This window comes from Salminus brasiliensis, chromosome 9 (assembly GCF_030463535.1).
Source record: "Salminus brasiliensis chromosome 9, fSalBra1.hap2, whole genome shotgun sequence".
Classification (NCBI taxonomy): domain Eukaryota; kingdom Metazoa; phylum Chordata; class Actinopteri; order Characiformes; family Bryconidae; genus Salminus; species Salminus brasiliensis.
Genome location: NC_132886.1, coordinates 29,535,423 through 29,550,574, shown reverse-complemented (window position 1 = coordinate 29,550,574; position 15,152 = coordinate 29,535,423). Strand labels below are relative to the sequence as shown.

General features: G+C 41.3%; 1 protein-coding gene across 6 annotated transcripts in view; it reads left to right on the top strand.

Annotated features, from left to right (window-relative positions):
- Positions 1 to 14,894, top strand: part of amph (amphiphysin) — a 50,083-nt gene extending 35,189 nt beyond the window's left edge. The window contains exons 15-26 of one of the 6 annotated variants that reach the window (XM_072688157.1): positions 158 to 328; positions 2,626 to 2,658; positions 3,110 to 3,154; positions 4,939 to 5,133; positions 5,522 to 5,575; positions 6,656 to 6,703; positions 6,950 to 7,000; positions 8,152 to 8,193; positions 10,451 to 10,879; positions 11,172 to 11,348; positions 13,356 to 13,457; positions 13,645 to 14,894. In XM_072688157.1, coding sequence (XP_072544258.1) covers positions 158 to 328; positions 2,626 to 2,658; positions 3,110 to 3,154; positions 4,939 to 5,133; positions 5,522 to 5,575; positions 6,656 to 6,703; positions 6,950 to 7,000; positions 8,152 to 8,193; positions 10,451 to 10,879; positions 11,172 to 11,348; positions 13,356 to 13,457; positions 13,645 to 13,749 — 1,452 coding nt within the window. In that variant the 3' untranslated portion in view covers positions 13,750 to 14,894. The remainder of the gene's footprint in view (positions 1 to 157; positions 329 to 2,625; positions 2,659 to 3,109; positions 3,155 to 4,938; positions 5,134 to 5,521; positions 5,576 to 6,655; positions 6,704 to 6,949; positions 7,001 to 8,151; positions 8,194 to 10,450; positions 10,880 to 11,171; positions 11,349 to 13,355; positions 13,458 to 13,644) is intronic. The other 5 variants (XM_072688159.1, XM_072688158.1, XM_072688161.1 and 2 more) reach the window with 5 other exon arrangements.
- The last annotated feature ends 258 nt before the right edge of the window (positions 14,895 to 15,152 follow it).

Sequence of the window (15,152 nt, the reverse complement as noted above, 5' to 3'; positions counted from 1 at the left end):
CTAACTGTAATTCCCTTTTTATGTGTATATAATAATGTGTCTTCTACTTAACCTCTCCATTGGTCTCCAGGCAGACTCTGGAGGATCTGTTTGTACAATGGCCACAGACAACGCTTATTTAGACAGTAATCCCTTTCTAAATGTCTTCTCTGACCAGGCTTCTGATGCTGGCTTTACTGCCAACTGGACAGCTGACTTTGGCTCTGCTGCTGGAGCCAGTGCTGAAGATTCAGGAGGTGTACAGCCTTCAACCGACAGCCAGGGCTGGCCTCCTGCGGAAGGCTGGCCCACAGGAGCAGTGGCCCAAGAAGCAGCAGCCACAGACGAGGTTAGGAGCTGGGATACGGAACACAACCCAGAGCCAAACCCAGACTGTGATCCCTGTGCTGTGGGGGTTGATGAGGCCAAGCAACAGCAGTGTCAGAAGGGCACAGAAGCAGGCTGGGCCACAGATCAGCCTGAGTGGGCAGGGTGGGGAACGGGAGAGACAACTGCAGGGTTAGAAGAGAGAGGAACTGAACCGGCCATGCCAGGAATCATATTCACAAATGAGTTCGGGCAGGAGGTACCAGAGATCACAGAGGATAGTGGACAGGGACTGTATACAGAACAGGATGAGGGAGATGGTTCCAAATGGTATTTATCAGGTCAGGCAGACGTGGATGGGTCAGGATCTGATTATGAGACTGCTGAAGAGTGGGGGGATGCACCAGGTCAAAATGGAGGATGGGTCAGTGCCGATGATGAGCTTGAGGCTGCAGAGAATGAGGGCTCAAATGCAGTATCAAATCAGAATGTCACTAGTAGCAGTGCGGTCCAAGATGGTTTTGCGGACTGGGGAGTAACAGATACAGCTTCAGCCCTCTCAGAAGAGAGACGCCCAGCTGGTGTAGACTCTGGAAGCAATGCATTTTCAGTTAACTGGGACCAGCCAGATATGACAGAGCCAGATAAACCTATTGGAGTTACAGAGCCTGAAAAGCAGGGTTTTGAGAAGGTAGACAATTCGTTGTTAACTATTTCAGAATCCACTCTGAGCTCAGACCCGTTCAGCACTTCAGAGAGTGACCCATTTGGGAATGATCCCTTTGCCTCATCAGGAGGCGATCCATTTGGAACTGGGAATGACCCATTTGCCAACTCAGAAAAAGATCAGTTTGGGCAATCAGAGACAGGTGCCTCTGAGCTGTCAAACATAGATGCCAGTGTCCCATTTGTTACATCGGGGGGTGATCTCTTTGGCCCTTCATGTTCAAGCACAGAGGGCCAGACAGCTGGTTTTACTTCAGATCCATTTGTATCCCAAACAGCAGATGCAGGAGGGTGGGCAAGAGATCCTTTTGCTAATGAAGTCACCCCAGACCTTTTTGCCAGTGAGACTAACCAAGATCTTTTTGCCAGTGACAGTAACCAAGACCCTTTTGCAAATGAGGCTATTGAAGAGCCTTTTGCAGTTGAGGCCACTCAAGACCCTTTTACAAGTGAAACCACACAAGACCCTTTTGCAAGTGAGGCCACACAAGACCCTTTTACAAGTGAAACCACACAAGACCCTTTTGCAAGTGAGGCCACACAAGACCCTTTTGCAAGTGAGGCCACACAAGACCCTTTTGCAAGTGAGGCCACACAAGACCCTTTTGCAAATGAGACTACACAAGATCCTTTTGCAAATGAGACTACACAAGACCTGTTTGCAAGTGAGGCTACGCAAGACCCTTTTGCAAGTGAGGTCACACAAGATCTTTTTGCAAGTGACACAAACCAAGACCCCTTTTCCAGTGATACATCCCAAGATCCTTTTGTCAGTGAGGCTCCCCAGGATCTTTTTGCCAGTGAAACTATCCAAGACCCTTTTGCCAGTAGCACAAACCAAGACCCCTTTTCCAGTCAGGCAACCCAAGATCCTTTTGCCAGTGAGAGCAACCAAGGATGGGCAGGGGGCTGGGAGTCTGCAAGCACTGAGGAAGCAGGTAGGGAAGAGACTGACTCTGCCGAACAGTCTAATGGGTTTGCCCAGTGGGCAGCCTTTCCTCCCCAAGATACTGATCCAGAGAGCTCCAGTAAAGGTTCCTGGCAGGAGGTGAGTGGCAGCAGTGGCTTCTTCTCCTCTGATGGCCAAGGCGACTTCATTGCAGGCTGGCCCGGTGAAAGTGGCCAGGCTCAGGACCAGTTTGCTTCCTTTACGGTTCAAAACGACATTCCCAATCCAAAGGCTACATCTGCAGAAAACCCAACCGGTCCTAAAGAGCCAGAGAACTCTGACCTGTCTGAAGATGAGGTTGCGAATCGGAGATATGGAAAGTTGTACCAAGAAATAGATACAGAGAAGGACGAGGTACCTGAATTCCTCCCCCTGTGTAGTGTAGCATAGAGTAGACCACAGTGAGAGACCCCACCCACTTTTCCTGCCCGCAGATAAAGCACCAATTTCCTGCTACAAATCCTTTTGGACCCCGGAATCCCCACAGTCTACAGACCCTAGTCCTCTGCTCCCCTCTCTCCTGTGCTTGCATTGAATGTTTGCTGGTTCTGTTATTTCAAATAGCAATTCCACTCTCTTTTTTACTCATACAATGCAAGTGTTTTGAGGGACCACATGCTAACCCTTTCTTTGATTTGGTTTAGGTGTCCAACAAAGCTTTTAATGGATTTGCACAGGTAACTAGGAAATGAGATGTGTTGATTAAGCATATAGAGTCAACTAGGACTTCATACCAACTGCTGTTGAGGTGTTTCTGAATTATTTAGATTAACTATTAAATTATATCGTTGCATTGTCCAACAAACACTCAGTTATTGTTTAACTGCTCTGCTTTTAAAAAAATGAAAGCTTAATAATTAACATTGTAAAGTATTATGGCATTATTATTAGAGTTAACCTGAACTGAACAGTATAAAACACAGTCTAAGTTATCAAGCTGAAATGATCCTCACTAATACCTTTTCCTGAATGATCCCGTCAAAATATTTCTCTCTCTAGAAACTATTTTGAACATGTCTAACCTTGACAACTAACCTTAATGTCAATGATGCATGTTTAAGATGTCATAAGACTTTCTTGTGTTGTAACCTTGCTTTGTTTTCGTATTCCCTCCCATCGCTTCCAAAGACGGATGCTTCAGCACCAGCTTTTATGGCAGACTTTAATAAAACGGTGAGTTACTGCGTTATTTTATGTAAATAAACCTATAAATGTGTTCCCAAACTCAGCAGTATGTGATCACAAAACAAAAATATATAGGATTCATTCTCTTATACTTATTATATTGTTTTTTTTATTTTAAAGTCAGAAAAGCATGTATGGACTAATAGTCAGGTGACATCATACATGCAAATTTAATATGCAACACTGTTTAGACAAAATGGCAAATGGCACAGTATAAATAACTCAACCAGTTCTTTGCTCCATTAATATCCACTCTGGTTAATAAGGACCCATTTCCACATGTTAAAGGTGTTCCCTTGGTAAAGCACCTTGCTTTTTCTACTAAACATAGACTTCATTTCTAGAAGCATAATCAGAACTAAATTAAAGTTTTTAATCAATGGTATTCTTAATTTAAGTTTCCTTTTGTTCATGTTGTTTATTTCAATGGCCTTAACAGTCACATATGCATGCCATTTGATGCCTGGAGATAATGGCAAGAACGTAGATACTTAACTATACAATTCATCATTTAAACCTGTTTGTCTTGACCTAAACATCTATTTGAGAAAAATATGTAATGCTGCAACTCTGTGGGAGAATGTGTGTGTGCTTCTGAAAGTGCATGTCTGGGAGGGTACTTCACAAAGTTGGACTTCCTAATTTAGCCAGAAAACTTGTAACAAAGCCCAAAGTTGTAACATAGCAGACAAGGAGACAGGCTCCAAGTGCAAGACAAAGCACAGGGGTACAAATACTGAACAGACAACCTGAGACACCTGGTGAGGATAACGAGAGGGCAGGACTAAAAAAGGTGCACGTATTTGTCACTGTACAGTGTACACTGTACAGCGAAATGTGTCCTCCGCATTTAACCCATCTGGTAGTGAACACACACTCACACACACACATGTGTTAGGGGCAGTGAGTACACACACACACCCAGAGCGGTGGGCAGCCAACTCCAGCGCCCTGGGAGCAGAGAGGGTAAAGGGCCTTGCTCAAGGGCCCAACAGTGGCAGCTTGCCGAGCCCGGGAATCGAACCCACAACCCTGTTATCGATATCCTGGCGCTCTAACCGCTGAGCCACCACTGCCCCACAAAGTAAGCACAGGTAAAAAACACTAAAGACTGGGCGGGGCAAGGGTGGAGACGAACAGAGCCATATGCCACAGCACACATGGCAGACCAAAGCAAAACACACACAAATGCTGCCTTTAGGTCATGTTGGAAATAACGCATTTACGAGATGGGTGTACATGAACGGTACCTCAAACTTGAGTCAGTTACAAAAGTTGAGAATATTGTCCAATTGCCCAATACAGTTGTCCTGCAGCTCTTCACCTTTACCTTTTCCATTATCTGGCCAAACTGAGAAATCCTGCTTTGAGAAGTACCCCCATATCTGACGTGATCAGTTTCGGTGCCAATAAAAGCATATTATATTGGATCCTTTCTGGAAATCAACATGAATGGGAAATCATAAGACATTATAAAAGATGTATTTTGGTTTAAGTCTAACTTTAAGGCTTAATCTATTTATCTATTAGAAACTATTGCAGACATCATGTAACAAAACCAGACATTATAACAATAACTTGGAGAGGTACATCTTCAGAAGTGCACAAGAGGTCTCAATGTATTTATATATTCTACAGAAAAAGGATATTTATCCAAGGGTAAACCAGCAACATAGCATGTACTACAGAATGAGTCAAAGCACAAATCACTAAATAATTGGTGGTCAGATACCTATTTCTAATTCCTGTACTGCATGTGTGTATATGTAAAGCCTGAGGCTGAAGCCCCAGAGGGGGCAGAGGCTGGGGCAGGGGCTAGTACAGAGGCAGCCCCAGAGGGGGAGGTGGCCCCTGCCCCAGTCGCAGAGGCTGGAGAGGGGGGCCCTGTCACTACTCCTCCTGCAGAGACAACAACTGAACCTGCAGAGTCTACTGCTGCTGCCAGCCCACCTGCAGAGACAGCTCCTGTGAGTTAAAGCAGTGATATCGTCATGGATATGATTTACATTTTTGTCAGCATCATCATTATCATCATCATCATCATCGCCATCATCATTATCTTTTTCATGCTCTCACCACCACCATTATCTTGGCTTTCATCGTCAGCATCATAATTCATCTGTGTCATTGTGATCATCTTTTTCTACTTTGGTTGCATCATTGTTCTACCCTCATCGCTGCTGTATTATCCCCCGTTCATCTTCATGTTTTGTTGCTTTTTTACTTTTTGTCAGACATAAACTACATTTTTTGCATTTTAAATGTGCTCCCTATTGTGTGTCTTTGGTGGAATACTGATCAGTGCTGTGCTGAGAGCAGTAGCTAATGATGTTTTTCTGTGTGCTGCTCATTAAGAGCACAGTGGAGTCTCCTGCAGCTGCTGAAACTGAGACAGCAGAGCAGACAGAGGTATGTGCATTTTTAACTTTTATCAGCCTCACACAGCCTATGTGAGCCCTCTAACCCCATTACTTTGCTTTAGTCGATAAGCTACAGCAAAAAAACTCTTCCAGTTACACTTTTTTTTTTAAGAATCATTCTGCCCGAATGACAGTGAAAATTTCAGATATGCAACATTTCATTTCTGCATGTTTTTATGGCTGTGAAATATATTGGTTTTTTTTTTTTGTAATTTGGTTCATTTAATTTAATTCAGTTTAAAGGAGATGTGTCTCGCTTTTTCATTTATCATTTTTTGGTCTTTATTTTGTGTGTTATCTCACATTGTCTGTTGTAAAATGGTATTCTGTTCTAGTAGGGCGTTTTCACACTTCCTAAATATATAGACATAAGTCTGTACCCAGGGCCGATTCTAGGCTTGTTTGGGAAAGGGGCTCGCTATCTCTGGTTTGCGGTCACACAGAAGATGTCCATACAAACCACAGATCATTTGCGGAATTTTGAACACCTAAGTTCATCCGTTTATCAATTTTCCTTGGATACAAACACTGAAGCAGCAACGAACAGCACTTTCTGGAGTCAGAGCATTTCACTGTGCAGGAACGCCTGCAAACAAGGACATGTTCTGGTAGTAGCGGCTCTTTAGCCATGCAGGCGATAAGTCAAAGCAGTCTGATGATAAAATAAACCAGTCACGCAACCCCAAATGCGGATAGCTTCCAAACGTGCAGCAGACCACACTAGAGTCTTTTTGAAGTAAACCCCAAACCACCTACTTTTAGGAGGACCAGGGCTGCTTCCAGGCTCAAAAAAGCTTTCACACTTTAACAACCGTCCCGAACTCCCAGAGCAACCAGACCAGAAAAAGTCCAGAAAAAGCTTTGGTGTGAAAACGTCCTTAAACCATTAGGAAAAACGACATTTTCTAAGTAATGACAGTTACTTTACTGGTGCATTTGCTTAACATTGTTGTATTTTGGTCCCAGTTTGCCTTAGGTACACTTGTGCCTCCATATCTGTATAAGTGTAAACGTGTATATATAGGGTCAGTGAAAAACAAATCAGTCTTTGACCTCCTTTTATGTGTAGACAACCCCAACTGATGTCACAGAGAAAGAGCAAGTCCCAGAGGCTCCGGTAAATATAGCTTATGTCATGAATGGCATAAGAGAAGTTCAAGTCATATGTAGCGCTGCCTCATATGAGCTTGGTTTGTGCAAATCCTCTGTGCTGTGGAGCATTCCTACAGAGGTTTTTTTGTAAATCTGGTTAAAAATCTTAACACTTAGAGGCCTTTTCGAAACAGGGCCCAGATTCTGTCTATTGAGAATGTGTAGATACGAAACATAGCAGTGTGAGGTTTCTGTTTTTTGCTGTATTTAGGAATCTTCTCCAGTGGCAGAAGCAGGAGAGGAGCTGCCTACAGAGGCTTTGGTAATACTTCCCTAAATCTAACAACAACCCCACTACTGTATACATGCAATTCTCCAAGCTTTTGCTCTTTTTTTGGTACCCAATTCAAGTGTTTTTTCAAGATTTTTCAAAATGCCTGTATAAATATTTGAGCAAAATCAAAAGAGTGGTTTGATGTGAAATGTTCTGTTATAAAGAAACCTACAGTCAGAACTGTTTACAGTGGTGGTGATAGGAACCTTATGGCCTCAAAAACCTACATCATGGAAGCTGCTACATAAAACGGTTACACATAATTTGCTTAATGCCTAAAACATTATGATAGTTTTATGATGTGGTTCGGGCCTAATGGATTCTGCTATGGCAATAAAAAGATCACCTCTCCAACTGTTTAGCAGGGGTGTGGATCGATCATTGTTTTCACTGGTAGAAGGAGGAATGGATTCATTTAAACACCAGCAAATTCACACTGTAAGATAAAAAGAGAATGGCTTCTACAGCAGGATAATGATCCTAAATACATCCCAAATACATAATGGACTTAATCAAGTTTAAGCTGAAGGTTTTTCTATGGCCATCACAGTCCCCTGACCTAGATATCTTCTAAAATCTGTGGATTTTGTTGATAAACCTCAAAAGCGCAGTGCATGCAAGGAATTTTCACCAGGGGTGCTAAACCTTTGCATGCCACTGTATTTCCGCTGTAGACATCATGAGGTTCTTATCACCACCATCTTATCAGCACCCTTTCACATCAAACCACTCAGAATTGTTTTACACCTCAAATATTTATGTAGATATTTTGAACATCCTCAACTTGAAATCAGATTTCCCTTTTAACAATTTATTATAATTCATATAATCATAATAAAGAGTTTTTTTTTGAGAGGGAGAATCATTAACCATATTTATTCTATCCTGAATTTGACTGGTGAAAATTAAGAACAAACATAAAATTATTCCATGCCATAAAGCTGAATGCCAGTGTGTTATGTACAGAATGAACACAATATGTAGAAGTAGTTTAGTTTTTGGCCATTTTCAACAAATTATTTTTTATCTGAAACATTTTTAAACTACAGAGATTTGTTATTTAAGAATACCAACACCTTTAATTTTGCTCCTGCTGACTGTGTGCATGGAATGATAATTCACATTGTTTTTGTGTGTAGGCTTCTGCAGAAGACAAAGAGTCTCCTATTGAAGAGACTCCGGTAACTACCTAACACTGAATCTCAGTACTATTATTACTATTACTATCACTAGTGTTATTCCAGTGTTTAGGAAAGAACACTTCATTAATGCTGAGAAAACGTCAATGTTTTATCTGTGTTGTCTGCTCTGTACACTGTCTCAGCATGAAGTCAAACCTACCTTTTTTGTATAAATTAACTTTTGGAAAGTATTCCACACCCCCTGCATAGATTTTAATTTGTGCAACCAAAAAACATTTCACAACTGTACTTTTTTTGATTGACTTTCTAGTGGTAGTTGTTCAAGTACCTTGTATACAAAAAATATTCAACCATAAAATAGTGGAAAAAGAATTTAAAAAATTATTTATGGTTGCTGAAATAATTAAAAAAAAAAAAAGGATTTTTCTTAATTTTATTTCAAGATACAACCTTCCAGCCCCTATGTTATAACCCATAATATAAGAGAGCCATATAAAATGTCACTCTCCCACACTTTTCTTGTTACATAAGTTACTGTTTTACAGTGTGTCGGGGTGTAAATGTTTCTAGTTTCTAGAATTTTCTAAAAAATTTAATTTCTTACGGCTTCAGAATAGACTAGAGACAGAGTATATAGTAGCCAACTAATGTGAATACCCATGTTTTCTATAACTGGTGTTCTTTCATATAAAATGTGTCTTTTATTTTCTTTGCAATACTTGATTTGAATAACTTGTGTATATGGATGCTATGTTTGTGGATGGAGACTATAGAACATTCTTTCTGTGATTGTGGCATTGTTCAACATAGCTCAGAAAACCTTGTTTAAAGTTTATGTTAAAACTTTCAGTGGGCACAACACCCACATGAGTTTTCTGAGTTTACTGAAGCACATTCGTATGGTGGCGTGTCTTTCTATATTTTCATATTTTTCACTGTGTTTTTCATTTTATATTGGTTATGTAATTTTCTTTTTTGGGGAGTTATCCTTGGTGCATATGACCCTAATTATTTGAGCCATGACACCACAAGGACAAGTTCAATGAAAAAGACCTAGGACAGAAATGAGGTCAATTAATGAGACGCCATCTATAGCAATTGGCAATTTCTGATTCTTATTCATCTGATAATTATTTGCTGACACTGATGACCCTTTTGGTGTCTATGGTGACCCCATTCTCATGGCATTGTAATAAACTGTTCTCTATCATTCAGTGTTAAGATTTAGACATTTAGAATTCTGAATTTCAGAATTATTTTGTTACATTTTTGTTGATTAGTTTCAAAGTAGAATTTGGTAACATAGTGCAGGTATAAGGCGTGTAAGGAAGTGTCTGCTGAAAAAGGACTTAATCTGAAGCATATTTTCCTATACAGAAACATAAAATCTAAAACTCCAAATAGAGGAACCGATGAACTAAACATATGTGCTCCAGGATTAAGTGGCACAAAACACACAGATAATCTGATTCAACACCCAGACTGGAATACTGTGCTTTTACTATTAGATACTCGTGGAATTGGAAGTTACTGCCAGCAATTATTACATCTGGCCTTTTTTTCACCTTCTCCCTTAATCTTGAACAGCTGAGAGTTGTTCAAATCTGATAATCATTGTGATGTAAGCTTGTGCGGCTAGTTTATTCATTTGTTGTTGTTCATGACGGACATGGTCATTCAGCTGATGTTGTTCAAGCCTTACATGTACCCTTAGATGAGCAGCTTTTCTTGGAATCTTAACTATTTGGGATACAATCTGATTAAAAAATAAAGTAATAACATTTATTTCAATACACCTGAAATACAAATAATAAATTCATGACTTGATAGCATGTGTAGTAAGATGTTCACTGAAGAATTAAGAGAAGAGAGTGATCCTACAAGCCACCATCTGGTTAGGAGTAAGAGTAGATCATGAAGTTAATGTTTGGCAGTAGTACAGCAACAGTCAGAAAGCGTAACACACTTCCAAGCAGATGACCACTGTGCCTAAGAGTAAGATACCCTAACTACCATGACATCTGTACTCCCAGAACCCTTCATTGTAAGCCTAGTGAACCTTTCCCAACTCAAATGACTTGCCTGTTGGTGAAACTCCAGTCAGTTTGCCACTAAACTGACACTCATCTCCTCATAGAGGACAGTTTCAACCACAGCAGTTAAACTGATCCCTGCTCCCTTCATTGTGACTCATGCCGAGTACTCTCCCATGTGCTGCTCTGCAGCGATCCATCCAAATGAGTGGCTGTTAGTGATTGTTCATGTGCTGGCTCTCATACCTGGATGCGTCTTTTAGACCGTAGAGACCAAACCAGAGGATGTGAGCGGTACAGTAGAGACCAAACCAGAAGATGAGGCTGGTACAGTAGACACCAAGCCAGAAGATGAGGCTGGTACAGTAGACACCAAACCAGAAGATGAGGCTGGTACAGTAGACACCAAGCCAGAAGATGAGGCTGGTACAGTAGACACCAAACCAGAAGATGAGGCTGGTAAAGTAGACACCAAGCCAGAAGATGAGGCTGGTACAGTAGACACCAAACCAGAAGATGAGGCTGGTACTGTAGAGACCAAGCCAGAAGATGAGGCTGGTACTGTAGAGACCAAGCCAGAAGATGAGGCTGGTACTGTAGAGACCAAGCCAGAAGATGAGGCTGGTAAAGTAGTGGTCAAACCAGTTGATGAAACCAGTAAGGAGGGTGCAGCAAACAGTGTGGAAAAGGAGGTAGATATTCAGCCAAGGTCATACTTGGTAGACATCAAATGTGAACCCCCTTGTTTATATTAGTACCCCAGACTAACATAAAGATGAAAAATATGCTACTGGTTAGTGTATGGCACTGTCTATTTTTTAATTATACAACCAGTGTTTTTTTTTTTTTTTTATTAAAAACATATTTACGTTTTTATTTGCTTGATTTTATGACTTCGATTTTCACTGAAATGTGTTTAGTAAGTATTTCTCAGTTAGTGAAAGATTACCTGGTGATGAGCTCTTGTCTGTTGTCCCGCCTCAGGAAAAGATGCCTATTCCTTCTGTTGTAATTGAGCCTGCCTCCAGCAATGAGGGCGATGATGACCGTGACTGCGACATTGCATCTCCAACAGCGCCTAGTGGTAATGGTGTGACATCGGACAGCCAAACAGCCAAAGACATCCCCTCCTCTGGCATGCCTTCAGGCTTCATGTACAAGGTAAGTTTAAAGAAACAATGTACAAACAGAGTTTTTATTAGGTACACTTTAGTAGTGTGCTACACCTGTTTTGGCATTCATATCAGCATGAAATAAATCTGGATATGGATTCTGACATCAGTGGTTCACAAAAGGAACTACTATTAGCACAATAAATTCTTCATTAAGAATCAGGGTTATCGATTATATATGACCCCACATGCTTTACGTTTATGCCATTTAGTAGACACTCCCATCAACAGACAAAAGTGCCTTGTTATCCACTCAGAAAATGTGAATAGACCAAAGGGATAAAGAGGATAATAGTATTTCCTGTCGACAGGTTCTGGGAAGGAACACAAAAATCCTGCAGCACTGAAAGTGCCCAAGAGAATAGTAACCTCTATCATTCTCAAAAGAAAGAATTTTGACTCCAGCTGTCTTCCTAGACCAAACTTAGCAATCAGGAACAAATGCCCTTGGTCAGACAGATAATCAAGAACCTAATGGTCACTTTGAATAATATATGAATGAGTTATTTGGCAGAGAGGTAAACCTTGAAGAAGAACAGCCACCACAGCAGAACTCAACCAATAAAGGTCCAAATGGGAGCATTTCTCAATAAGTTTTAGAAGTTTTGGAAGTTTTTAAAAAAATAACTAAATGGCTCTCAGACTCTCATGTGACCACAGTTCCCTATGGTGTGTTTTAAGGAAGCCAGGCACTGAGCACAGTCTCATTAATACCATTTCTACAGTCAAACACGGTGGTGGCCAGCATCATGTTGTGGGGATGATTTTTTTTATGCCTGGGACTGGAAGAATAGTCAGGATATAGAGGACAGCGCTCAGCATCTCAAGCCGGGGTTATAAAACAACAACAACAACAACAATAACCCTATTTCAAACTCTGTGAACATCCCGGCCCTGCCACAGCCCGGAACTGAAGCCAATAGAGAATCTCTGGAGAGATCTGAAAATGGCTGTACATCAACATTGTCCATCCAACTTGCTTGAGCTTGAGTTCTGCATTCTGAATCATCTGCAAGGGCCTAATGGCCAAAAGTAAAATAATAATATAATAATAATTGATAAGTGTAATCTGCATAGTGATAGGAAAACTCAGGAGAAGGTATCACCTAGTGAGCAAGTACAAAGGTAAAAGATAAAAAGGACCAAGTACAGAGCCTTGTGGAATACCAGTTTGTCCTAGAGTTAGTTCCTAATAAATAAAAAAAAAATTCAGAAATTGCCAAATTTCAAGACTTTTTGAGGGTGAAAAGGGAGATACCTATGACCTATAGTTGCTGTCCACTGGTGGCTTCTTCAACATGGGACCCACCCTGGAATCTTTAAGTCTTTTTAGTGCTTTTAGTTGGGAAAGTGGAGACTCTCAGTTGGATTATAGCGAGCTCTCAGTGGCTATGGGGGCAGTGGTGGCTCAGCGGTTAGAGCGCTGGGATATTGATAACAGGGTTGGGGGTTCGATTCCCAGGCTTGGCAAGCTGCAACTGTTGGGCCCTTGAGCAAGGCCCTTTACCCTCTCTGCTCCCCGGGCGCTGGAGTTGGCTGCCCACCGCTCTGGGTGTGTGTGTGTACTCACTGCCCCTAACACATGTGAGTGTGTGTTCACTACCAGATGGGTTAAATGCGGAGGACACATTTCACTGTACAGTCCACACTGTACAGTGACAAACACATGCACCTTTACCTTTATGAATGTAGTTTTAGACCACTAGAAGCTGGAGAAACTTCAGAATGCTACACATGAGTTTTCTGGTACATTACTTTTCTTTCCTAACATGGCAGTTAGAACCTTTAAAGCTTACTTATCAATCATCTCTGATATGCAGTTATATTGCCCGATTACCCAGACCTAAAAACGTTCTAATCATAGAAGCACTAGTCTGTCTGACTTAAACCTGACACTAAAGATGTTCTACATTTTAGGCAGTACAGGGATATAACTGATCATTTGGCAACTTCAAAATGCATACATACACTCATACTTTGGGCTCCTTTCTTGCAGGTTGAAACCATGCATGACTTTGATGCTGCAAACCCAGATGAGCTTGAGTTGAAGAGAGGAGACATAGTTCTTGTTATTCCTACAGAGCTGGTGGAAGATCAGGTATGCCAATCCCACTTCTGAGTCTTGTACTACATTGCTTGTCATTTGCAAGACTGTAGGTGCATCAGTTAAAAGAACACCAGCAATTTTCATTTTACTATGGTGAACTCATGGCGAAGTGTGCCATGACTCTATTAGTTTGGGGTCTTTAGAGCAACTAGCTTATACTGACTCCCTGTGTCTGCAGGATGCTGGCTGGCTCACTGGCATTCGGGAGAGTGACTGGCTGCAGCGTGGCGCCTCTGCTCAGAAAGGACTGTTTCCAGAGAACTTCACACAGCGCCTGGGCTAAAGACTCCAAGCATGCCGGGGAGGGGCATGCGACACCCTAGAGCTACAGACAGACCCCTTATGTGGAGTCTGCCGCCCCAACTGACACCTTGTCAGTCGGAGCGAACAAGGCAAACCGTATCTAAGTGGAAAATACAGAAATCAAACAAACCGAGCGGACACACGAACCCCCTTACTAAGAGCTTAAAAAGAAAATAACAGAGCATGATGCGATAGTATGGTCTACCTTCCTCTTGAACCGAGACCTCTCTGTTTTTGTTTGTTTACCTGTAAGCAGCAGCGAATTGATGTGTGCTTTGTTGGAACTGTGGTGACCTCCACATGTAATCCCTATCTGTTTAAAGGAACACTAAGATGAGAGTTCTCCTTTGAAGACAAAAAAAAAAGAATTACCTTTTCTTCTCTGCACCAAGTGTATTGTAATGAGTTTGTTGCTCTGCAGCAAATTTTATCAGAATTTGTAGTGATATGATCTATTTAACCGTTCTAAGTGTTACGCGAGACTTCAATGTTTTCTTTGAGACATTTCAGACCTAAATGTTACCTTGCATCATTGTTAGTGTTCTCTGTAGTTTTCATGGCTGGGCGTGGACAGCTGTGGTGACAACATTTGGCATTAACGACATCGACGAGACTCGCCGTGCTCCTGCCAAATGATTTCAGTCCTAAGTATGTTGAGTTTTGAGCATGTGAAATGTTTCAAGAAGAAAAATCAGAGACGTGGCGTTTGGCAAATACAGCTTTGCACAATACTAAAAACCATTGTTCCCTACTACAGAAACTTCCGTATATCCAGTTAGATAAAAGACAGAAGTTATCCTGTGTACATGTATGAACAACAATAATAACAACAGCGGGAAAAAAAGAAAATATTGAATGCAATTTTATGTGTTGAGAAATTCTATTTATTTAACTTTATATTTTTTAAGCTGAAGCTCACTGGGAGAGTTTTGGGGCGGGGGTATCTGCAAAATATGCAATATATGTAATTTGGTTTCAAAGGTAACCATCGTCTTGGTTGTTTGGTTTAGCGGTAAAGGTCACTCCTGTGTTTGTATCGTTAGTCTTCACTGTAGAGATTTTTTGTGATGTACATATCCGTGTTAATTTATCTATAAAGTGAATAAAGAATACTTCATATGGTTATATGTTGGTCTTCAGGTACAAGACTTCACTTGAGCAGACTAATGAATCAGCTGGCACAGTAGACAAACTCAAAACCCTGACTTGTGAAAATGAAGGGTGCCACAATCAGGAAAACTGTGCAGTTCTCTACTCTTGACACAGGTAGTGCAGTGGCGTGCATGCGGCCCCACGGGGGTGCTGTTGCACTTTATTTTACAGCAGACTGTTTAAGCAAATCCCTTAGTTTATCATTAAGCCTATGGTTATCTACTGGCCCTT